We start from the raw sequence: 26,735 nt of genomic DNA on the forward strand, positions 1-26,735 counted from the left end.
GATTATGATGTGACAGATTTTCTGTAAAAGCCACAAGGATTGATGGAGAAGTCAGACTGGTAGCAGACAGACTTTGATTCATTTCATTTGTGTTACCTTGGCTGACCTTGCCTCAGGAAATGGAACGTTTTAGTTGGCTGAAGCCCTCAACAGAAAAAGACTTACAGTTTACTTCTCAAATTAAACAAAAGAAAAATGCTACAAATGGACTAAGGCATGTTTTTACTTTATTTGTAATGTAAAGTCAAGTTCTAAACCTACCTGATTCTGTTGATGGTGAGGTTGTAGAGTTGGATATGCTGAATAATTTCATCCAGTAGCCTGTCTGTCATTGTGTCAAAGTCTGCAAACGTGTCCGTCTGACAAAACAAACAAGTAACAAATTAATCAGTTCAGTTTAATCAATTCAGTTCCACGTGTTTGTGGTCACAGAGTAGACTGTCATCATCCTGACCATACCTGGTTGCGTTCTGACATGAGAAAGTCCAGGCGGGATCCTGGTAACCCGAGCTCTATGAAGGTCTTCACCAGACGCAGGTCTGCACTGTTGCCTTAAAGGAGAGGAACATGCCAGATGTTAGATGAACAGTTCTCGACATTAGCTGATAGCAAACAACCGCTGCAATTACTGCTGTACTGTGGCTCACCCACAACCATTGTTTAAATGTTATTCTGTGCAATTGGTCTTCAAATTTGGCATCTGGCTAATAGTGTCAATATCACCACTGTTGTATTTAAAAGCCATTTAAGTAAAACAAAAGTCTTCAGCACTCAATGGGTTAAAAAAGAATATGGCACTTTTTCAGTCAACATTTGAGAACAAAGAGACCATAATTGTGAACAAGTCAGTCCATTACTTATGAATGCTGTCATTATTAGAGAGTAACACACTTATTAGTTATTGCTGTCCTAAGGGTGGACACATTAATAAGTGAATGATTAATAATGCAATGAAAACAATGGCTTAAGATTGGTTTCTCAGTGATAACACATTTATTCACAGCAACAGTAATAGCAAGAGTGTTTTTAGAGCACCTAAAAAAATTGTCTATGAACAACCTGGCAAGGCCAGAATTCATTCCCTTCTTTTCTTTTCCTTACCATCAAGGCCATGAACACAAACAACAAGATGGATGCCATCCTCAAACTCCTCCTCATCCTCCTCTGGGGGGAAGTAGGGTAGACGAGAGGCCAGGTGGGGCAGGTCACTGTACAGGGTCGCCTGAAAGTTGAGCTCTTTCAACAGATCCTCTTTGGCCTTGTAGAAACTGGACGTAAATGAGACAAAGAGAATCAATTGCAGGACAAACTTTGAAAGCACTCTTACTGAGACTGAGGTTAATTACTGAGTATTATGGTCTTTTATTGAACCATATTGACATTCCATCACTTGGCTGATGTGAGTGGTACGACACCCCCTAGATTAGAAGCAAACTAATCGCTTTAGAGCAATGATGCGTGTATATCATTTAAAACTGTGTCACCAAAAATATCATTGGAAAATCACAGATTTTGCATGAGAGGTTTCAAAGAGTAAAAGTTTCCACTCACTAGAGCATCCTCTCATTGGATTCTTCGTCTTCGTTCTCTGGGGCTGAGGAGGATGAGAGGATGGTGAAGGAGCCCAGGGGCTGATGGGTAATGGGAGACGTGGCCTGGCGGGCTGAGATGCCACTGATTGAGGGCGAGTCTCTGAGTACCGAGGAGAAGGGGAGGCAGGTGGGGGCACAGGACACGGACATGTTCACCACCTCCACCACCTTCTTATTCACGAAGGACAGGCCGGAGCGTGCTCCATTAGAGGCTTGGCCAACTTGGCCCCCTTGGCACCCGTCTGCTTTCTGGGCCTCCCTGTTAATGCCTGCCAGGCCTATGAGGTCATTGCACCTCTGTCTCTCATTGGATGCAGGCTCTGTGACATCTCTGGGTAACATCTCTTTGAGACAACTGCTAATTTCAGTCTCATTTGCTGTAGGCAAGAAGCCATCAGCTCCTTTTGGCAGGGAATTTATGTGTTGATTTGGGAAATTTGGATCTTCCACGGAGAACTGTAGTTGCAAACTGTGGTCACTAACGCCTTCTGTTTGTGCCGTTAAATCCAGCACCATCTTGCGCTCACACGTCCCACTTTCCAGCCCACAGAGTTCTACCTCTCCATCAGAAATGCTAGAATCTTCCAAACTCTCCTCCGCTGCTATCTGATCCTGCTCCTCAGTCCCCTGCCCTGACATGAAGTGCTGGAACATCAGTTCTTCAGGTACAGTGCTTAACATTGACAAAAACTCTCTGTCAAACTGGCCACGCAACTCCCCTGCATTGCCTGGACTCGTGGTTGTTTCTTTGGAATCATCTTCGTCTGCTTGCATGGGGTTTAACCTCCAATCTAACTGGGTCTCATCCATCAGACCCCCGTCCAGTTGCTCCCATAGGGATGAGAGAGTTGGCTCCACCCTTTGTCTTTGTTTTGATGGTTCACTTCCTTCGTCAGGCTCGATTCCACTTGTCGTATCGCTCTCTCCTTCCTCTTCCCTCTCTTCATTGTCCCTGTGTTTGATCTCCACCTCCACCTCTTCCGTATCGTTCTCCAGCGCCTCCAGATCCTCCTTGGTGTCGTCAGGGCTGCTGATGTGTGGCGCAGAGGCCGACTTGGTGAGTGTGCTGAGGATCCGTCTCTCGTCCTCCTCGTAGGGCAGCGAGCTGATGGAGGTGAGCGAGGCATGGGTGGCGCTGGGCAGGCTGCTGTGGCTCTCCGTCTGCAGACCCTCCAGGGACCCTGGGTGGCCCAGTCGGCGACCCCTGATCCCAGTCTGCTGGAGCAGTAGCGCCTCTCCACCCCGGCCCACTCGAGCTTCGGACGACCAGGCCACAGAGCTGGGCTCGCTCTCGATGCCCGAGTCCGAGATCACGGAGGAGGAGCGTTTCATGATCTTTGAGCCCCCAAGCTGGAGGCGGTCCTCAGCTCTTCGTCTATCAGGGTACAGTGGCGGCGTGGTGGGTTGGATAATAAGCGGGGCTTGAGTCACAGACGTACTACTGGATTGGGTTGGCAGAGTGTCAATCTCACTGTCTCCATCACCCTCGTCGTTCGCAATATGCTTTGTGTGTGGCTCAAGAGAACTCCCCATTATATCCCCATTCTCTAAATCCACTCTCTCAGGTTGGTCTTTTTCAGGAAGGGATGTGACTGGTTTGGCTCTTGTGTCCTCTCCCCAAGATGCATGTACGTGTAAAGGGTCTTCACTGTCTGTGGAGATAGTCTCGTCGAGGTCTGGGCGTGTTTGGTGAGACTGGAAGATTTGGACAGTCTCTCCCTTGTAAGGGTCCAATTCACTGGGCCTGACGTTATTATACCAAAGGCTTATCTTTGGGCTGTTTTGTAGTTCTACATCCGTCTCCAGCACAGCTTCTGCCTCACCTGGATCCTCCAGTGTGTAAGACAATGGTGGCGTAATGTCCCCACACGTCAGGTCAGTTGGGCCACTGCAAGATTGCTCAGCTGAGTCCCCACAAGGTTCACACAATTCACTGTCCATCTCTTGTCCTATCAAGGATATGTAAGTGGGCAGGTCCATGCAGTCCTCACTTTCTGGTTGCTCCCCAAAAGCATCAGGTGAGTCACTGCGCAATGCGCCCAGACTGGCACTTCCATTGGCAGCAGTAGTAAGAGAATGAGTGGTCGTTGGGAATTTGTTGGCATCATCTGATGTTGGCACTTGTGGTTTCCACTCTGAAAGGCAAATTGGTAGGAATGAGTCAAGACATAATATTTTGCAAAGGAATTCAGAAACTGAACTAACTTGATCTTACGGGATTGTTCCTTCTGACTGTGTCAGTATGCTTGGATGCTTTTATTTAGTTAGTAAATTCCATGAAATTCCCTTAGTCCTGGAACACAAACTGCTAAGGATGTAGAAGCTGATGTGATGTCCTCACTGGGAGTCGTCCAACATTAAAAAAACAAGGGTAGAGCAAATATTGACCTCCTAAGGCCCCTCACCCAATCTTGGACACTCCACATATCTGTCTTCAAAGATGATGGGCAAACTGTTCCAGTCCCCATCGATGTCCAGACACTCCACGGGCAGTGGTGGCATACGGGTCAGGTAATCCGAGCTCCGCACCTCCCCAGCCACCTGGCTGTGTCTGTTTATCCTAAAGATAACAACCATTTAGTAGAAAGTTAGCAAAAGCTTTTATTCAATGGGTATCTAGTGGGCATCAAGCTTTTCAGTGCCTTTGTTCATGGGAACTGAAACCATTCTTTGTAACCAAGTATGAATCAAGTGAGCACCAGAGCATTTTATGTAGTAAGCAGTGTAAGTCGTATGTATAAAAGTAATTAAGTAATTAAGCTGAACAGAAAACAAAATGATAGGCGTTGATTTTCTCCCTGCTAATTAAATTAAATGAATATGAGCAAGTTAATGATGAACCTGTTTTATATAGCTGGTGGGTTTTTGTGATCATTTTATGAGGAAGTGAAACTTAAAAGCTGTATTATCATCTGGTGGTAACTACCCATAGGAAGTATTTAGAGTTGGTAAGTCTAAGTTTTTACTGGCTCACTTCCCAGACAAAATTAATTCTGTTTGTAAATAAGAAAATTACGGTAATTTAGGATGAGACTTGTGTTGTTGTTAAATAGCACTCATGTGCTAAATTTCAATTAGCTACATGTTATTTGTCATCAAAGCAGGAATATATATGTGTCAAAAGAGAAGGTTCTTTTTCCTTCTTTTAAATAGCTTGTTCATTGGACATGCCTTCAAATGCCGTGTGTGTTTACTTAGAGTGTGATTAGGATTTGCATGTTTTTTTGCCAAAACAAGAGGCGCACTATCAGGCTAGCAAGAGACTTACAGATCTTCCTGGAAGGTTAGCGACAATTCCTTTGGGTGTTCAGTGAAGAAGTAGGCCTCAGAAAAGCGTCGGACCTGTGTATCATGCACACATCATAGTCTCAGTTTAAAAATAAAGCCTTGTGAACAAGCAAGACTGAGTCATGCAACATGTATTCAAGAAAAACAGGACAATGGTACTAAATATGTAACAGCCCATATAGCATAAACCGTTATCAGCACTTTCAATTGTGTTCATGCATTTGCATTTATCTATTTTGTGTGAGAGCATTAGCATTTCATATATGTATGCATATCTGTATTGTCTATTTATGTCTGAGTCTAACTTGAGTGTGTATGTCTGTCTATTTGTGTGTATATATTCATGCACTAGTGTGTTTGTGTGTGTGTGTGTGTGTGTGTGTGACTGTGTATATATTTTAAGCTTGTGTGCAGGTACGCACACTATGAGTGCACACTCACCCGCAGTGTGTGGTGCTCCTGTGTGAGCTGCGCCAGCACCAGGGCGTTGGGAACCACCGCCTCCAAAAACTGGGCCCACAGAGCGGCCAGGTGGGCACACAGTCGGGACAGATCTCGGCTTATCTGCTCTGCCACTTTCTCATGGCCACCCTGGAGCTGGCATTCACAAGAGACACACCCAAGCCTGGCATTACTATCACCAACTCTCACAGTACCTCAAAAACCAAATGTAGCTTTTAACATTGAATGCTTTCAAAAGCTATGCCCCTCAACACATTGCTAGCTTTTTAGTTAACCACAAGCACACCAGATTAGATAGTTAGGAAATTGAAATATAAAATATAGGCAAGAAAAGTGTATTATATATAATATATAATAATTCATGCACATTGGTCATTTAAAGTGCTTTACAAATGAGCAGATACAAGAACGAATGTGTGTGATAGGACCATAATACCCTGAGAACTAGTCATACTGAAGTTGATTTGGAAATAAAATATTCCATTAACACACTGCTAAAACAACCGCATAACAAAAAGGTTCCTTTATATGAGATCTGTTCTTTGTAGTGTATGGTTACTGCTACAAAACCCACACCCACTACAAAAAAAAGCTACAAAAAAGACACCCACAAGTGTCTTTCAATGGCACTGATGCTTCCCTATGATGGGTACAGTCACTGTAAGTGTAAAGGGATCTGACCTCTACAGCACAACCCACAGTATGCTTCACAACATTTCCCACAGAAATACAAACCATTCTTGTGAAAGAAACCTAGACCCTGTTAAAATGGCAGGTTAATGATATCTTCAGATGCATAATTTACATCATTAGATTGCACAGGGACATGTCTAGGATTATACGTAATCCGTAACTTTAAAAGGCTGTTTGACAGTTATAGAGGATTTCCTGAACTTTATCGAGGGCCATCAAAACACAGCAAGTGTCTGTGAATTGCAAACATAAAATGGCAAATACTTTAGGAGGACTTCTGAGAAAGTGGTTTCACATTGGTCACTGACCTGCAGTTCTATTGAGAGTTGATTCAGGGTCTCTTCAATGGGAAGTTCCTCTGTAAAAAAGAAATGCATGACATTAGATTCAAGAAAGCAAACAACTTAAAGCTTTTCTGCATATTTACATTATCACACATAATATAGCGAAATAGACTCTAGCTTCAAGCTTTGTTGACATAATGTGAAGTGGCACAACAACTATGCATTGGCACTCAAGGTCATTATACAGCCATTCATGATTTCAACAACATTCAATTACATTTATGGAAAAACTGAGAATTCACTGACAGATTCTGCAGTCATGATGCACAATAACACAGTCCTTTCATGATCCTAACCGCTGTAAGGGTTGTCTAATGGCGTCTAACTATGCTAGATGTTTGTTGCCACTGCATGCAAAGGAGCTGTAATTGCAGGGGTGTCAGGCACCCGTAATACGAAACTAACCTGCTGTATGATTATGCATTTGCAGCTGGTTTGCTACAGCTGGTATGCTACATGGTCTCTACTTGTGACCAACAAACACACAGTCACAATTAACACAGAATGTTAAGGTTTTCTTCACACAGTTCTTCAATCCATGTTCTAAGTCAATAGTAACCCATCAAAGCCTTTATGACCTTCTAACCAGGACAAGGGTCTCCCCATGCAGTCAACAAAACACAACAGGGGTTGCTTTCATTGGTCCAGGTAGAGGGTTTTAGTGGAACCATGTGGTTGGAAAACTCATACCATTCAGGAAGGGTTAGTGCTGTCTTTTAGTACATGGCCATTTGTACAGTTGGCAACTTTCAAGGCTGACAGAGAATCGGTGAAACTGACCAAAACAAGTATATTTTTGAGATGCATGAGGTGCATTGAAGTCAATGGATTTTCTTCTCATGTGACTTGCTAGGCCCAAGTCAGCCGTTTGTGCTTTACCCTCCCTTCATAGTGACCCGAAACTATTTTCAAACATTGCAAAAGTATAGAAGTTTTTGATGAAACGCCATGGCTATGTACCAAAAGACAGCACTAACCCTGCAAGATATTCAACTTCAACGGAATATTTTATATTGAACGGAATTTGGTTAACTCAACCCAGATGGGCTTATGGGTATAATTGGTAGGTTCTGCACGGAGACCTGACAGGGCTTTAACTTCCTTCAGGCAGTCAGGGGTTCAGCTTGTCTCTGGCTAACAGGGCTGGTTAGGTGCTCTGACAAGTCTATGTGTGTTGTAACTACCTGTGGGAACTTGGTCATGGATTAAAGAAGTTTGTTCAATCCAAAAAACATGGTGATTAGTTAAGCTAGTTGTCTCTGGTTCTCATAGGGAACATGTTGCTCTGTGACGCTACTCACCGGTGTCTAGCTGCGGGAGCTCGGGGCAGGCCTTGGTGAGGGAGGTGTGGTGGGTCCCCAGGCCTCGGTGTGCCATGAGCAGCAGGCGGCACAGTCTCCGGTGCCACGTGTGAGCTTTCTGCAGGCAGTTCTCCGACGGCACGTAAAAACTCCCCTGCACAGAGACCCGTTACACAGACAAAAGATCAGCCAGAGATGGATGCATGTGCTGTAGTGGCAGTCTTTCATGCATGCACAAGTATGGGGACACCTTGGATACAGATCCAATCAGAAGTAGGAACTTTGAGATGGAAATGTATGGAATAGTCCTTGTAGACTATGTGGTATCAATCTATGGTATACGGAGCGTAATGGGCTTTAAAGTGTGCCATTAAATAGACCTAATGGCTATCATAGGGTCCTCGACTCTACCTTATCTTTTCTTTTCTATCAGGAAATAATACATTCATATTATAATATAATAATATTAACTAAAATACTTATATTTCAAAATAGTTGAGACTACAAGTATGCCACAAAGAAATCCTAAACTGCTCAAGATTTCTGTGCTGCAAAACGAAAAAGTGTTTCACTGACAGCATTACATAAATTCTTTTACACTTTGCATGAATTCTCTTTAGTATTCACAGCAGCAGCCTTCATTAAGACACAAGCCCATGGCCTGATCCCCTCAGCCCCATTAACCAAACACAGTCCTTCATAAAAAGCCCACTGGCTCCATGCATCCTCCATACTTTACAAGGCCCCCTTTAGCCCCTGTGAGCAAGCTTGTCATTGAAGTTATGGGAGAGAGCCGCCTGTTCGGCATGCAGCTGTGAGCGTGTTATGTGTAGACCCCCAAGCCCCAAATAATTACTGGGGGGTGGGTGTGGGGTGGCTGTAGGGTGGGGGGGATCAAACAGGAGCGCTGCCGCACAGAGTAAACGCGTCCCCTAAACACAGCTTGTGCCGCATCATTAAAGAACACGGGCAGGAGGGGTGGAGGTGCGGCATGGACGTGGCACTCAGCCGCGGAGTCGAATGACCTTCACGGAACCCCGCTGACAGGATGTAGCAACTCTCCGTCACCACGGGCAGGGACACTTTGTTAGGGAGCAACGAGTGGAGATTACTTTGACTTAATTTGACTTGCATTTCCCCTTTGTAATATGCAATGTTAAGATTCCAGTGTAGAGAGTGTAACTCTTCGTATGCATATTGTAAAGATAATGCATTATCCCAAGGTGATCCAAGCTGCATACTTCCTAAAAAAAACATCCAAACCAGGACAGGTATATCAATGAAGTCCACAGGTATAGATGACTGAAGTAACACACCCATCAGCCACCTCTGGCAGATGTGACACGGTGACATTTTTTGAATAGAATTGTAATGTTGCATATTAAAAGTAGTGTCATATGCTTTTGGGTCATTTAGGTTATGAGACTATGCTCTTTATGTTAAGAGTACAGTTTTCAAGCGCTAATTATATACCTTTAACTGAAATTCCTCATTTTAACCAGCAGATGGCTCCCTCACCACTAACATTTCTGCTCCCAGACTCAAGGCCATGATGGTATCAAACACACTTTGGCTCAGATTAAAATGCGCGGCTCCATCCCTCAGGCTCCGGACTGGGACAAAAGCTCAGGATAGAGAAAACCTGACCTCAACACTGAACAGAATACCTTCTAACTGAGGTTAGACCCGAGATGAACTGTTTACAACTTGGTCCTTACTTTACACCTATATTTTCTGTGTGTGTGTGTGTGTGTGTGTGTGTGTGAGTACATGAGAGAGTGTGTGTGAACATTATTGTGCACATACATGTGTGTGTGTGTGTGTGTGTATGTAAGTAAGTGTTTGAGAGAGAAACAGGGTGAGAGAGTATGTACTGTAATTTGCTAAGCAGCTGTGAGGGCCTCTATCATCATACCTCAGCACACTCTGTAATTGCAGCTCCACTGGTTGGCGGCGCGCAGAGGAAACAGCTGGATGGGCACTTTCATATCTCTCTTTATAGCTGCCTGCTGCCCAGTCTCATCCATGCTGAGCAAGCCAGGGATGCGCATATTTGAGGTGACCTTGTCATTATCCATGTGAAAACAGCTAGCCTGTCTTTACCAGAAATATAAGCGAATGAGCGTTGCGAAACCAAAAGCTGGTGACATCTGTTGTGGCGACGTGTTTTGACAAAGCGTGAGGTGTTTTGTGTTCCTCTCTGTCTCTGTGCTATTGTCGGGGTTAAACAAACGCCGCTGAGCACGAGTCTGAGCACCTGTGATCCATGGGAGGACAGAATGCCCGCGTAGCCACGGTGACAGCGGCAGTATGTCACCGTGGATTGGGCAGCTGCAGTGCACCATGGGAAACAGCTGCCTGGTGATGCCATCTGCTGTCGCTGTTGGGTGCGGTGTGCAGGCTAGCCTGCATCCCCGGCAACACAGCAGCACAACAAAGCCTCACCCATCAGTGCTCACAAACGCCAAGTAGACTGATGGCTGTGTACTGAGACCGAGTATAAATATCCCTTATTAATTCCTCTTTTAGACTCTCACTCTCTCTCTCTCGCTCTCCTTCTCTCTATCTGTTTCTCACTTAGTTTCTCTCTCTGTATTCTGTCAAGCTTATCTGTCTCTTCTGGTCATCTGTTCTGTTTCCCATTGTCAGTGTTGGTAGTTAGTACCTCTTCTTCATTGTCAGTCCTGTCAGGCGCTTTCTTCTGTCTCTCTCTTGGCACACCTGCCTTCTCTACAGTAGAACAACTCACTCTGACTCCTCCCTTCAACCTTCCTCGTCTTTCCTCTCCCACAGCCTTGTGGTGTTGTTGAGGAGAATGCACTCATTATTTAGTTTTTCTTTATTCTTGCTTTCATAAGAGATTTATCATCTTATCTGTGTGGCACAAAAAAAAGTGCATTAAGAGTCATTCAGACACACTAGGGAAATGTCTTCACTTCTATTTCATTTCCCTCCATACCTCTGGACGGCACCCAACCCCAAACTAGCTGATAGGCTTCGGCTTCTCACGCAGTAAGCAGGTCCTGCAATCAACTAATAAAAAAACAACAACTTTTCTTCTTTAATAAAAGACAAACACAGCACAATAAACGAGTGAAAAAAAGAGCTGAGGGAGAAGTGTGGCCGCCGCTGGGTAAACACGCTTGAAAAAATAAATAGCTGCCAACCGGAGGAAGGCTGCTAGCTACATATTTCACCCCTGCAGGTACGTGGTGGTAAAAGGCAGGACTCGTTAAAGTGATCAAACGCTGCAAGTTGCAAGTCCCCCCACTACTCCACCCCCCACCCCTGTGGCCCCTTGTTAAAGACCCGGACGCTGGGGATGCGTGTAAAAAGGGAGGTGGTGGGGGGTGAATGGAGTCTCATTAGGCTTTACAGCCCTCTCTGTGACGTGGGCAAAGACACGTAGGAGCACAATCCAAAAGAGAAAAAAACACGGCAAGGATAACACGACACGGCAGAACATGTGAGCTGTAACACGAGGCCCGAATCAGAACTGCCGTGCAGAACCTGGCCCAATCAGGAGTGACTGCCGTGGTAGCCGTGTAGAGAGAATGTCGAAAATAAAAGCTTCTAGCCTCTCTATCATTTAACAATGTTAAATTCAACAACACTTTCAGGAAACGCAACCCAGATCCGACTCCCAGAAAGAAAAAAATAAATGTATCCACCAGCAATGTTAAGAGACAAAAAGAAAGACTTCATTGTCAGGTTAGCAGCAGCAGCAGCAGCAGCAGCATGAAAGTATAAGTTCAGGTAGCGCTGAGGGAGCGGCTGCCTCTAGGGCCTGTGATAATGTGGCGATATTCCGCGTGCTGACACTCCCATTTCACACAAGCAGTCACACTCGCCTCGGCTGCCTCCATGTCTGAAGGTGTAGGAGAGAAGCACCCGACGAGCGAGGAGAGACGCGGGCTCTCCGCTCGCTTAAAGCCTGAACTCAGGGGGGTTCATAAGAAGATGAGGTGGTGGTTGAAGAGAAGCGAGAAAGCTCTACTGCCTTTCGCTTTCGCTCTCTCTCTCTTTCTCTCTCTCTTTCTCTATCTCATTCTCTTTCTCTCTCTCTCTCATGCTCGCTTTCTCTGATTCTGCACAATGCACTTAAGACTTTGAAAAACTGAACTTGAATTTTTATCAGAATTGCTCTCCATTTCTGCCCTGCTTCTTTGGCATTGAGGACATAGCTTATGACATAGCTAGCACAACTGTCTCAACATTATTTTGATTTGGACTGGTTTTCAGATCAATGTTTTTGACTGCTTTGGCTTTGAATAATTCATCCTCCAGTTCAACGAATTTAGCAAATCTGATTTCTGCCTCCATTCTCATTGTCTAGAGTTTCATAACATCTCACCCCCAGTTTCTCTCTCCCAACTTTTTGCTTTTGTAAGCACATGTAAAACAAAAGATGGAAAGTCTCTCTGTCTCTCTGTCTCTCTGTCTCTTTCTCTCTCTCTCTCTGTTTCTGTCTCTCTCTCCCACAGTCACAGAGATGGTTCAGCTCACCTCAGTGAGGACAGGTTTGCAGTATCCAGCCCCGAACATGAGGTTCTCCATGGACGTGGTGGACGCGTCGCTACTGTTCTCTGGAGAGCCCTTCCCCATCCATGCCCCTCTCCCTGAGCGCGCAAAACTAAAGATCCACACACACACCAACACACACACACAAACACAGAGACACATTATAAATTATTATAAACAATTATAATCTTACAATTTCTTACAGTCAATCCCATTTCTATTATCTTACTGTACGTCCTACAAATACTGGACCAAGGTAGAGGAAACTAGATTGCCATTCTTGCATGACCTTGCCTGAGGTGGCACAGCCATAAAACAAACTACCAGTTCTAGATTCAGTAGAGCATAGGGCTGAAATACTTTTGAAATCAGTGTGACCCTGTGGTCGTCTGTCCGTCCTCCCATTTACCTGATGAGTGGCTGGTGGAGAGCGACCAGAGAGGCATGGACTGTGACTGAGATGACTGACAGGTGGAAGTAGTCAAACATGACGGGCACGTGGTGGTGGAGGCCGCTGCGGGGCTGGAGGTGCAGGCCCAGCATCCTGCTGCTGATCAGGGGCACCGCACAGATGTCCCCCAGCCTGCGGAGAGATGCACCAGAGACATTAGACTTAGTCTTTTCATAGACAATTTTTATCCAATGCAACTACAATACAAACTAAGTGGCAGTAAGTTCTTTGCCTATAGAGAAATTCAGACTTGGCATAAAACACGTCAAGGGTTTTTGCAGGAAGTCTAAAGTCCAAAATAACAACCCTACTACAAACCCATACAAATCAAATGAAACAACCAACAGCTGATCACTTTTTAAATGTCTGGATAGAAATACAGAGAGCTAAAGCTATAGCTATAAACGGCAAAGCTGTTTCAGTCGGGACAAAACAGCAAGAGTGAGGAATAAGATCCCAGGCCACAGACTCCCTGGCCATGTACTTCATCATCATCCAACAAGGTGGTTCAGAGGCAGGAAAGGTTAGAACTAATGTGGGTTCACTGAGTTCGTTCATGTCACTCAGACCAGGATGTCACTCCTTATTTTCAAAATATGATGCAGATCAGTCGCAGTACAAAAATAGTTGCTTTTTGTTGCTCGCTGCTTTCTGAAGCCGAGTGACCATCAGTATCAGATCCTGGCAAACCAATGCTGTGGCCACTGCTGCACTGAATGCAGCTTTTGTTGCAGGCACATTCCTCAGCACAGTAATAGAGCTCACTGTTTTTACATGTTGCCGCTCAGGAGGAGAAAGCCCTGCTGAGATGCCATATGTCAGTGTGACAATGATAAATTACACACCAGATACATGGCTGCAGTTCCTGTCCCATCCCAATATGATCGATGCAGTCCATTGTAAACACCAGCCCTCATTTCACACACAAGCCAAATTTATTCAGTACATATTTTCTCTTTCTGAAAAGCAGAAACTGAATTATGAGCTATATATAGCACTGTGCCCTGACGTTACAATCTATCTGACCAAGGATTACAGAAAACAGTGCCCATTTAAAAATGGAATATCCAACTGTCACAGATTCACAGATACACAAGTGCACATGGCGTATATATATGTGTGTGTGTGTGTGTGTGTGTGTGTGTTGGTGTGTGTGCTTGTCTGTCTCTAGATATGAAGGCATTTCTGTGTATGTGTTTGTGTGTAAATCGATGAGTTTGAGAATGTGTATGTGTGTGTGTGTGTGTGTGTGTGTGTGTGTGTATGTTCCTGTAGATGTCTTCCTTATCTCCGTTAGATAAATGGGTTGAGACCCAGGCTGTGCTGTGTGCTGTATTGTGCTGTGCTGTGTGTGAGGCATGGGAGAGAGGTTGAGGAGCAGGAGAGGAAATGGCTTGGCTAATGATCCAGCCTGCTGCCACGGTGTCCCCCTCGCTCCATTCATCACGGCCCCTTCTGCTCTCCCTTACACTATGTCATCCCCTCTTACCCCACAACACACATTTACCCTGAGCACGCAGCACATATTTTGCGATCAAATGTACAGATTGATGGTGGTTATTTTTTTTTTTAAATCGCAATTGTTTCTCTTTAAACCTCAACATACACTAGAAAACAAATTGTAATCCAGTGCTATTGTTTATAGAAAACTGAACACAAAAAAAAACATTCAAAATGTGTTGACCATGGCTGGCTTTACCTCAACGATATTCTACTCATTCAAATCTCCCATCAGGAGGACTCCCAGTGCAAGATGAAAGGCTGGTTTAACATTTGGAGGCAAACAATATGCCTGAAGTTTAATATCATGTCTAAACACCATTTACAATTTCACAGCTGAATACAAGACAGAATAACATAATGCGTAAGTAGGTCATAATTAGTTGACAGTTATAGATCCAGCCATGATGTGAATGTCAAATGAATATCTAAATCCAGGCTAACTAACTCCATCACCAGTGTTGGGGAGTAACGGAATACATGTTCCAGCGCTATGTATTTAGAATACAAATTATGAGTAACTGTATTCCGTTACAGTTACAATTTAAATCGATGGTATTCAGGATACAGTTACATAGTTGAAATCAATGGATTACATGATGGTACTTTTGTAGTTTATTCACTCTCTAAATATATGAAGGCAACTTGATGCATTTCCAAGAAGCCCTGTAGAACCTGATAATGTAATAATTTCCTGATAACGTAATAACCCTGATAATGTAATTAAAAAATCCCTCATAAGTCCCTAAAAGATGTAATAAAACCTGATAATGTAATAATATCCCAATAATGTAATAAAGTGCATTTCCCAATAATGTAACAATCGCCATACCAATAATGTAATAAAATGTTACATTAATTGGAAGTTATTACATTATCAGGTTAGCCTCAATTTTGCAGAACCTGATAATGTAATAAATTCCTGATACTGTAAAAACTTTGGTCAGTGCTGAAATGTTGGGACACCAGTTATTCAGACCAAGTAGTGATGCTGTGTAGACAACCACCCACTATTGTTTTGCTCATATTTTGATCCCAATGGTATAGGCCTTTAGCCTCGCAAGCCAAACCTGTACAGCAAGAAGCTGTACAAGGGTCTGGCACAACACGATTTTTAGTGTGGGCGGGATTAACGGTTGTCTGTTAAGTTGCCTCTGCACGCAATGCCACACAATAGGAATGGCGCTACAACCAATCCGAGCGACTGATGAATGACAAAAGACAATTTGATTGGCCTGGTACAGTTTGGATTTTCAGCCGCGCAAAACGACGACAGTTGACCAGATGGTCCCTGGCTGCAAATTAAATTTGGTGCCGCTAGGGGCGTCTAGATTTCTAGGCTAATAGGCCCCCTCATGATTGCTTGCCATTATTGCATGATTTACAGTGCCCTGTGTGCTCTGAGCTTCACATTACAGTGAAGCAAACTCTTTTTAGAAACATCACTTTTAAACGTCACTGTTGTTGAAATCTTAATTTGTAAAACGTTTGAACATTGCATTAGATCTTCTTCATCCAGGCCACCCACATGTTGAAAACAAGCAACATGTCTCCTGGAAAAGAAGCAATAAATTATAAATGCTCTGAAATAGATAGATATCAAAACATGTTATGAGCAAAATGAATTGAGCATAGATAAACTCACTTGTCTGGCCTACTTCCAGAATATGTCTTTGATTTGGTATTTTCCAAAACTCAGATGCTCAAGTATAAGCCACGCCTTCATCCAACGAGGATGTTTGGCAAAGAGTTCCTTTAGTTTCAAAGCCACACCACTGTTGCGACCGGATCCTTTGTACAATTTCATCATGCTTATTGTGCATTCATTTTCTGTTGCCAAACCAAGACTGGTAGCCAATGAATCTCTTATATAAATCCATGGTAAGAATGAGCTAGCAAGGTAACTGAAGAGATGAGAAACTCTTAACTGTTCCCAACATGCTCATATCCATATCAAGGGTGTGTTTGATAATTAGTTGCCATAATTCATCTGGAAGGGTGGCAGAGGACAGTTGGGTGGCAGGACACAATGGAGTGGCAGAGGATGGTTGGGTGGCAGGACACTGTGAAGTAGCAGAAGACGGTTGAGTGGTAGAAGGCGGTGGGGGTGGGGTGGCAGAAGACAGTTGGGTGGCAGCGGATGGTTGGGTGGCAGGACATTGTGGAGTGCCAGAGGATGGTTGGGTGGCAGGCCACTGTGGAGTGGCAGAAGATGGTTGGGTGGCAGGACACTGTGGAGTGGCAGAAGACGGTTGAGTGGCAGAGGACAGTTGGGTGGCAGGAGACGGTGGGGGTGGGGTGGCAGGAGATGGTGGGGTGGCAAGACTGTGACTATTCTCTTGACATTCAGGAATAACAATGGATAATATAGAAGGGTCAAATCTAGAGTTCACTTCATTCCTTGGAGTAGATTCAGTGAGTCTTATGATCCTGTGAGACTCCTCCTCCCGAATACTATTAATGTATGGACTAATTGGGCCACCTAAGCTGACATAATGATCTCCATGACCCTCGGCTATATGACCAAGAACTAAAGTAGGCAACTCTTCACAGTATCCTTCAATTGGGGAGATTACTGAGGAAGCATCCACACCAAGACTTGAGACAACCAAAAATTGAACTTGGAACATTTGAGCAGCCCTCTGGAGAGTGATGTGATCTCCATAAGTTCCCAACTCATGCATATTATTGATGTAGTCTTCCCAGTTCTCATCAGTGACATAATTTAATAAATGTGTGCCATCAAAACCAAAAGGATTTGCCAACAAATCTGATGCAATTTCATCTCTAAGAGTTGTGGATGAGCGAAAAATTCCAAGGTTTGCTAGTTGGTCAGCCATAGCTGCAAACTGGCAGTTCCCATCTGGGAGAGGATCAAAAGCTACTGTCATTCCAGAAGAAAAAAATGAGTCAAGGTGATCTGTGTGACTTTTAGCTATGAGAAAGCGCTTTCTATTCACATTAACTAACTGATTAAGAGCTCTTCGACTTTTCTCCTTACTTCGTGTGACACTAGTTATATCAGCTACAGAAAACCATTTCTGCTGAGGATGAGCAGAAGCTGATGTTCGATACCGGACCTTGTATTTGGAGACACTCAGATTCCTTTTAATAATGATACCTTGTTAAACTGAATGCTTTTTGGTGACACGGTTGTTAGTGTGCTTTAATTTCACCAAAACCTCTTCATTTACTTGGTAAACAGACACTGGTGTGGATTTAGTGGCTTGTAAGATAACTCTTCTCACGTTTTCCTCATCTGCACGGTGTGCTCTTTTGCGAATTATGGATCTTTTCCTGTCAAATGATAGTCTTTGTCTCCTTGTGGGAAAAGAACAACTGATATCAGCATGTTGGCCCTCTATATTCTCTCCATCATGTGGCTCCATGGCATTGTTTGATTTTCTCCCATAATAAACCTCGAAAGGTGAGGCCCAGCCAAGTGTCTTCTTTGGATCATTATTCAGTACTCTGGCATAATCTGGCAAATGGTCTACCCAGTTAACACTACGTAAGTTCAAGAGGTCATGCAACATTTTTTTCCTCAGGGTTCTATGCATCCGCTCAACTTTCCCTTGGCTTTGTGGATGATAGGGAGCACTTTGAATAATCTTCACTTTCAGGGAATGCATTAACTGTTCCACTGCCCCTCTAAACTCCCGTCCCTGATCATGTTGAACTATTTTTGGTGGTCCATGTTCATTGTAGATTGAGCGCAAATGCTTGGCAATTTCACTGCTGGCTTTGCCTTTCAATGGCTTCAGCCAAACATATCTGCTGAATACATCTTGAACAGTGAGGACGTATCTGTAAACTACTTTTCCACTTGTCACTTTCCATTTATTCATGTCCAGTAGATCAGTTTGGTGTCTCATTTGTACTTCTTTAGCAGTTATAGGCTTAGGAATGGGTGTGTTTGTGAATCTTGCTTGTAGATGTTGATATTTCCTAGATTTGTCCAGCTCTGATTGAATCCTTACCTCGCTGAGGCCAGTATACTGCTTTCTAAAGGCTATCATGAGTTTTCTTGCTCCTGAACCTTTAGTTTTGCTGATACCACTTTCTACCAAGTTTGTAATTGAGCCACATTTCACCACTCTTTTCCCATCACATAAGACAGTCTTGCCATCATCACCTAGAGAAAAGCTGTCCCTGTTCCTCCCAAATCTTACTACTGCATTTCTCTGCCCTTTTGTGCGCATTTTCACTGGGATTTTGAATTGTCTTCGTAGTAGTTGGAAGATTGTATCATATGTCTCATCATCCATTGGTTGGTGACCATAGCAAAGCACATGGCCACCATAGCCAAAAGCAAAATAATCTTAAATTTCATTCTGTTAAAAATACATAATATTATCATTGAATCAATTGAACTGATATTTCCTTGTATGCTTATCAAGTGTGATTTAATGGTATGCTGTACTGAAACAAACATGCATGACTAGCATAAACTTCTGCCCTGTCATTTCCATTTAGCCTGGTCATTCCTAAGTATGATGTTATGGTAGGGTAGACTCTGCCATTTTATGCTGTTCATATCCCATCAAGTTACAGTTTCAAAGCCATTTAATGTCCCTAAGTGTTGAGTAACAAATTTGAGATAATTTTATATGATACCTTTTGAAATGCTCATGATCCAAGTGAAAACAACTGGAAGTTTAGAAGTAGCTTAGAGGTAGCTTTGAGGTTGACTGGATAAGTAGTTTTCCTCATAGCTCCAACTAGTGGCCATACAATGAACTGCTGTATAATATATTTCAATCCACTCACATCCAATAGGCTGCTTGCAGTCTATTCAACATAATAATGATCATGTTCATTGGTTATGCTCACTATAAGAGCAGTAATTCAATCTTTTTAACTACTGCAAAGAAACTTCTGAACCTCAAGAAATGCTGTAGCATTCTGGAGGAACAGAGCACCTTCTCTGTGTGATGATGGCAAGACTGTCATATGTGATGGAAAAATAGAAAACAGGCCTCAATCCCAAACTTGGTGGCATCAGTAAAACTAGAGGCTCAGTGGCAAGAATATAGGATGATAAATTAGGCCATATCTATGAGCAAGGTTCACAAACACATCCATCTCAAAACACAAAATAAGTGCAAATGAGGCAATAACTTGATCTGTTGGATATGAGTAATGGAAGGTGGAAAATGGAAAGGATGAGTCTTGATGTCTTTAGCCATTGTATTTTCCACTGAAAGGACAAGCCAACAGAGGATCCATTCAAACTGCCTTGTCATGTGCAAAGTCAAGGGAAAGTAGAGGAAATGCATGTTGCATGATGTTTTGCAGTATATAGTGTAATTTTTAAGGGACATTGCCACACAAAATCAAAGTAGAATGCCCATTAGCTGCCGGTCTATAACATACCAAAATGTTCTCATTATTTCTCTATTAGTTGATTACCACTGAATATCCCTTTCACCATTGTAAAAATTGTGCATTCGCAATCATATAAAATATATACTGTATCTGCTAATAGTGAAGCAGCAGGTCTCTGGACAGCTTCACTGTTTGGACCTCTGAAACTGGAGACCTGATGCTACAGCACCAACCAAAGTTATTACAATATCAGGTCATTATTACATTATCAGGTTTTGCAAAATTGAGGCTAACCTGCACTTTATTACATTATCGGGGTATTATTACATTATCAGGTTTTATTACATCTTTTAGGGACTTATGAGGGATTTAATATTACATTATCAGGGTTATTACGTTATCAGGAAATTATTACATTATCAGGTTCTACAAGCCCCAACATAAAAACGAATGAAAATGAGCTATTTGCGTGATCAGAAGCTGCTAATGGAGTCGGCAGAGGAGCAGGTGCCAAAGCCGGCACAACAGAGCCAGGGCAGGAATGCTTTTCTATCCTGGAAATTCAAACTGCATTTCACATTAAAGAAAGAGAAGGGAGAACGTAATATAACTGTGCAGTGCAACCTCTGTTTGACAGCAACCAACCTCCCTTCACCGTCCAAAGACACCACCTCCAATCTGAAGAAGCATCTTAAAGTCAGTTTATTTTTTTAATTTGCCAAGGGTAGTCATCTGCTGTAGTTTTCTGGTCACCTTGCTATTTTATAGTTGAATCAGCCAGATGTGCGTCTTTACATTCTCCTATGCGCTGATTTACTAGCCCCGGAGCCATTGAAAGCATAGACATATATATGTCTATGGATGAAAGACTGATTAGCCCTGTTTGACATGCTAGCTAACATTAGCTAAAACGAGCTTGTGTTTGCTTAAACTGCGGTTAGAATTTTGTAGTATGCAGTTCGGGACTACAAACAGAAAAATGTATTTGTGAGTTCAGGTACTTGTTAGTAACACTACTAGTAAACTGTATGCACGCTCCACTTATAAAATGCAATTCGATGTGGAAGTAATCCAAGTATTCAGAATCTGTTACTCAGATTAGTTAATGTAACAGAATACGTTACATTTTTGGGCATGTATTCTGTATTCTGTAAGGGAATACGTTTTGAAAGTATCCTTCCCAACACTGTCCATCACACACCTGACACCTCATGAGTGGAACATTAAGCAGTGGCAGAGGTTAAGACAGGCTGTGCATAACCTCTTACCACCAACAGGAGGTCAGACATAAATTGCAATGGAACATCAAGGCTTATTTTCTGCAATGTATGTGGTTAATAAGAAAATATGCAGCGTTGGGAAAAAATTGCAAATTGCTACTGTCAACTTTCTAAGTAACAACGAGTCCAATCTAACAATGTGGAACAAATCTTCAAACAATAACCATATCCATCTCAGAACGTGCAAACTATGTTAAGACAACCATCCCGCAGGAATGCATTCCACAGCAGAACATATCTCTAAACCATCAGCACAAAGAACTCCCAATGTGGAAACTATTCTCCCCAATACAACGTCTGATAAAGTAACATGTGTGTGTGTGTGTGTGTGTGTGTGTGTGTGTGTGTGCGTGCGTGCGTGCGTGCGTGCGTGCGTGCGTGCGTGCGTGCGTGCGTGCGTGCGTGCGTGCGTGCGTGCGTGCGTGCGTGCGTGCATGTGTGTGTGTGTGTGTGAGAGAGAGAGAGAGAAAGAGAGAGAGAGGAAATACGAAAGAGAATTCAAGTGTTAAGGGAATGAAATGTGAACGCTTACTGTTGCTCGGTGTCAGTAAAGTGCAGGTCGAGCTTCAGCTGGAAGTCCACTTCGCTCAGGGCTTCTTCCACCTGTGACACAAAAGCAGATTGCTGTCTGTCAATCATCCGTCAATCAATCACTTCACTTCACTTCACAAAGGTGAAAATCTGTTTCAATCAGTTCCTAACAAACAAATCGGAAATAATATAATAAAAAAACATTTCAACTGGTTTACCAAATGATAAATTATAAATGATTCAATCACCATCATGTACATTCTGAGATGTGTGCACATTATAAACATCTATTCACTTAAGCTGATGAAACGTCATGCAGAGTTTACAGAAGTACTTGTTTTCATCATCAGCAAACATTTGGTGCAACACTGTCAAACAACAGCACAATAGGACTGCAAACACCAGCAATTACCACCCCCACAAACCATGAAAACCCCATGAAATAGAAAACAATGCCATAGCGAACTGGGGAAAATATTCTTTACCAAAGACAAAAGGCCAATACACTCAAAATTACAGCATGATATAATCTTAAGAATATGTGAGGCAGTCTTTCCCTCACTTACTTTCTTACACGCACATAGATGGACACACATACACCCAAACACACTCAGTTGCGCACACACACACTCACACACACTCCCACACGCACTCACACACACACACACACACACACAAAAAGACAAGCAAACAAATAAACCAGCCCTGTCTGCATTATTGATACAGGCATTGATTAAAGAGACTACAAGCGAGGAAATGGAGAGCTATTTTTATTCCTTATCTATCCAGACTCCGGGTCGGGGGAGACAGGCCGTGGGAAGAAGACTCCTGGGCAGAGTGAGGTGACATCCCAGACCTGTCACGCTCCTCATACTCCCCTCTGCCTCCACGTCCACCGTACGCTCATATAAAACTAATATCTGTGGAAGACATCTCTAAAATTAGAAGGAGGATCTGACATACTGACATGTTCACTTCGATGCCACCAACTTCCTTGAGTAATTGAGTCCATAAATAGGAAGAAGCAGAGGGAACTAAGAAGACTGCGTGGCTCAGGAAGATAAAAAGGAATATTTCACAACCTGGGGGCATGTTGCAGAGAAATAATAAATTACGTTTGGAAGCGTGGAGAGGCAGTAGAATCTAAATAACCAATACAGAAATGACTGTATAAGTGTATTCCTGTATTCATATTTCATGACTTTTACATTCATCTGATGTTTTTCTGATATTCAGAGACATATATCGATAGATAGATAAATAGATAAATAGAGAGAGAAAGAGAGTATTCCTTTTGGCTTTGAAAACACTGTATCATCTTACAGTAATGCTAATCAAGCCCTTCTGAATCGGAGAGTGACAAAGACAGAGAGAGAATGAGCGAAAGAGAGAATGAGAGAAAGAGCCCATGCTGAAAGTGCCTGAATTGCTGTGAACTCATACAACAAGAAATACAGGGACAGCCTTTTTAGAAAGATCTCTTTTTACTCTAAGTCATCTTAATAAACATTAATGCCTGGTCCATCCACAAAGGAACCTAGGAGGACGCTTGAAAGTGATAATACTCCACTACTGGAATGTCCGAAAATAAAACCACTGCAGAGGCAGCATTGCAAGTGTGTCTGGGATTAGCGTTCCACTCATCGCAAGTTTTTCATAACCTTTAGCGCAAGACATATGCACAAATATAAAAAGTATCCATCAATGACACCAAGGGCTGAAGATGAGAAATCGTCGTCCCTGAGAAGGTGAGTGGTCGAGACTAACACGCTTTGGCATCTCTGTCAGTGCTGATAAATCTCAGCTCGCTCTCTTTGCACCACCACTGCAAATACACACATACACACACACACCCACACTGGCCAAAGCAGTCATCGGGCATATCAGGGGTCGAGTATGGGATGAAAGCATGCAGGATGGCAAATCAATAAGAGCAGCAGAGGTTTTCGCTATCAACACACACACACACACACACACACATACACACACACACACACACACACACACACACACACACACACACAAAACACACAAAACACAAACCAACAAACACTCAGATGCACACCTTCACAAACATATGCCGCACCCACACTCAAGCAATCACAAATACACAAAGAGAACACACACAACATTTTTTACACAAGTTAACACTTAAAATAAACACATACAGGCACATCATGTCGTAAGCTCAGAAAGACTCTCTCTTTCTCTTTCTCTCTCTTTCTCTCTCTCTCCCACACCAACACACACAAACACACACACACACACACACACACACACACACACACACACACAAGCAATCAATGCAGACCGTGGCAAGCCAACTTCACCTGTGTAAATCACTTTTCACATTCTGATTTCAGACAGTGCCCTTCATGAATTACTAATGCCACACACTGCAGGAACACAGAGACAAAGAGGAGAGATGGCCAAAAGGCCCGTAAGCTATTCAAGACACACACATACACACACACAGACACGTACACACAAACACACACACACATATACACACAGACACGTACACACAAACACACACACACACACACACACACACATACACAAGGATACACCTAGACTCTCGCACACACAGACACGTCAGCTATGACTACACAAATTCTGTGTAGTCATAGCCGACAACCTTAAGGTGGTGATATAGCACGTCAGGATGCTAACATGGGAGTTAGGGAGGAGCCCTGTATGGAACTATTTTGAATTTAAGCGGTTGCATGGTACATTCAGGTAACAGCTTCTGTGGCGTAGATGTCAAGCTGGTGCAACATGATGCAGTAGGGAACTGATTCCGATCTGTGCAATATCCTAAGAGAGACAGAAATACATGTACCCAAACATTCACAATATAATTAATGTTAAAGTTCTGCTGACGATGCCGGTCTCAACTGCTTCAACAGAAAGGACATTTAGCTGATTGAGACGTTTAAAGACATACCTTAGGAACAGAATAACAGAGGCATTGGCTCTAATAACAGGATTGGCTCATAAAGACTTTAAATCGAAGGAGAGAGTTTTGGGCGAATTTGATGCAAGTAGGCAAGGTGCAAGTACTGTAATAAAAAAAAAAGTATGGCTGACTTTATTAACTCATAACTTCAACAAAATGAGAGCCAAATTATGTTGTGGCTGGAGCAGTCCATTAAATGTATTATAAATCATCATCATAATCATAAACTACCATAAAATTGCTTGCTATGTAGTGCAGTCTTTGTCACACTGTCCAATGCTCCAGGCGCTCTCATTCACTTCTGTTTACATCAATAGATGGGTTCTCTACATTTCCAAAAATAAGCTGCTGCTGCTTGGGATGTTTCTCAAAGTCAAGGAAGGATCCTTGACAGCTGCATCTCAAGAATGCTACGGAATGCTCAGGATTGTTCTACCAAGGATCAAGTCCTTTGCTCAGAGAATTTTTAAGGGTGCAGTTGGAGTATCCTCTGCATTCTAAAACCGCACACAATCCTATGCGGATGAAGACCGGACATTTTCAATGATGCACGCCTGCACACGCCTGCACACTCTCTTACCCTCTCTCCATCCAACAGGAGGTGCACTCTGAAGCTCATGATGTCATTCAGGTTGATCTCCTCGTTTCTGTAGAGGATCTGGAATATTCTGCTGAAGACACCGCCATCGTGGACCCCTGCTGTGCTGAAGCTGCATTCTCCTGCACTCCGGGGGAAAGATACACACAGCAGAAACACACAGAAGAGATCAGGTGACTGCTCATCACTGCAACTGCAACTGAACAATAGACACAACAATGTCCATGTCTCAATAGACAACTTTGACGACAGATAAAAAAAAAACTTTTAAAAAAATTGACACAAGTTATTTTTTTTTCGACTCCTTGCCACGTTTTCGCCTTGATCATTGATTTAGTTGTGTTGCATCATCCCATTTCAGGAGTGCTTGTTGATGCTAGCTGACAACTGCAATCAGCATTGCACTGCATATGCATAGTAATCATAGCAGATGAATTTAGAGGAATGATACTGTGAATAGTCATTGTTCATTCAGAATGTGTTGTAGAGTGTTGTATTAGCTGGGATGATAGGAACGCTGGTGCACTACCACACGGAGATGTGAGAGAGATGAAGCGCATCTGTCACCAAGGAGACTCACAGGAAGAGGACTTTGAAGGAGAGGTCCTGCTGGGTATCACCCCCCCCCCCCCCCCTTCTCTCACACACGCACACACACAGACACACACACACACTCTCTCTCGCTCTCTTTCGGTCTCTATCTCTCTCTATCTTTTTCTCAAGCTCCCTTTCTACTGTCTGTTTCTCCCACCAAATGTTTCTGTCTTTTTATCACTCACTTCCTTCAGATTATACATTGTGTTACAGAAAGTGACAGTGTGAATATTCTGCCTTTTTCATGAAAAAAGTGATCCATTCATCTTGCTGTTATCGTCACTATGAGGGTGTGTGTGTGTGTGTGTGTGTGTGTGTATGTGTGTGTGTGTGTGTGTGTGTGTGTGTGTGTGTGTGTGTGTGTGTGTGTGTGTGTGTGTGTGTGTGTGTGTGTGTGTGTGTTTGTGTATGTGTGTGTGTGTGTGTGTGTGTGTCTGTGTGTCTGTGTGTCTGTGTGTCTGTGTGTCTGTGTGTTTGTTGGGTAGTTTGCATCTTCTCTCTCCCTGTGCCATGCGGCAAGAATATTTCACAGCACATTAACTTTGAATATCAAATTAATTCATATATCTACCTTTTCATTTTCATGTATACATATTCATATCTGTGTTCAGCTGAGATGCACAGCCTAATATAGCGATGCATGCATGTCAGCATTGAAAGCAGTAGGCTTTTTGTACAGACAGAACACTCCACCAGATGTATGTATACATATGTCCAGTGACCAAATGCTGGCTGTGTATTGCCCCTGTTGCTTCCTTTCCCCTTCTGCCACACAACCCTTCCCCTTCCCCCCTTCCCCCCTTCCCCCCTTCCCCCCGTCCCACCTTCCTGTCTCCACCCGGCCGACCTCAAGCAGATGGGTCCCCCCTTATGTGCCGTGGTTCTGCTTAAGGTTTCTTCCTGCCTAACAGGGAGTTTTTCCTTGCCCCTGTTGCCGTTGTGCATGCACTAAGGGGGTTCAGGCTCTGGGCTCTGTTAAGCGCCGAGAGGCAATTGTATTGTTATGGCGCTATACAAATAAAATTGAATTGAATTGAATTGAATTGAACACTCTAGCACATTAGCTGTCATTCTACCTTCATTTGTAACGATACACAGCATTTAACTGTCTTCTTCAAAGCCAGCATTAATGCTTTTATCATCATTAATGAAGCAGAGGATGAAGAGCTTCCCCTTCACCTGTGTGTGGGTCTATGTGTATGAGTAAGAGGAGAGTGGTGTGGCATGTGAAGGGTTAATGGTGCCCTCGGCGGGGTTTAGGACCCTCAAACGCACATAAATGTGCCTAAGCCG

At 43.2% G+C, this 26,735-nt stretch overlaps 1 protein-coding gene across 1 annotated transcript in view; it reads right to left on the reverse strand.

Moving 5' to 3' along the window:
* Nucleotides 1–26,735, reverse strand: part of fam135b (family with sequence similarity 135 member B) — a gene marked incomplete at both ends in the record, with an annotated part of 45,211 nt that overhangs the window by 10,960 nt on the left and 7,516 nt on the right. The window contains 13 exons of the mRNA XM_080836100.1: nucleotides 262–359; nucleotides 460–551; nucleotides 1,102–1,268; nucleotides 1,552–3,727; nucleotides 3,998–4,152; nucleotides 4,861–4,934; nucleotides 5,322–5,477; nucleotides 6,344–6,393; nucleotides 7,681–7,834; nucleotides 12,187–12,313; nucleotides 12,611–12,784; nucleotides 21,293–21,363; nucleotides 24,831–24,970. Of these exons, the coding sequence (XP_080692226.1) occupies nucleotides 262–359; nucleotides 460–551; nucleotides 1,102–1,268; nucleotides 1,552–3,727; nucleotides 3,998–4,152; nucleotides 4,861–4,934; nucleotides 5,322–5,477; nucleotides 6,344–6,393; nucleotides 7,681–7,834; nucleotides 12,187–12,313; nucleotides 12,611–12,784; nucleotides 21,293–21,363; nucleotides 24,831–24,970 (3,634 nt within the window). The remainder of the gene's footprint in view (nucleotides 1–261; nucleotides 360–459; nucleotides 552–1,101; nucleotides 1,269–1,551; nucleotides 3,728–3,997; nucleotides 4,153–4,860; nucleotides 4,935–5,321; nucleotides 5,478–6,343; nucleotides 6,394–7,680; nucleotides 7,835–12,186; nucleotides 12,314–12,610; nucleotides 12,785–21,292; nucleotides 21,364–24,830; nucleotides 24,971–26,735) is intronic.

The sequence above is a fragment of the Sprattus sprattus genome (assembly GCF_963457725.1).
Source record: "Sprattus sprattus genome assembly, chromosome: 4".
NCBI lineage: Eukaryota > Metazoa > Chordata > Actinopteri > Clupeiformes > Clupeidae > Sprattus > Sprattus sprattus.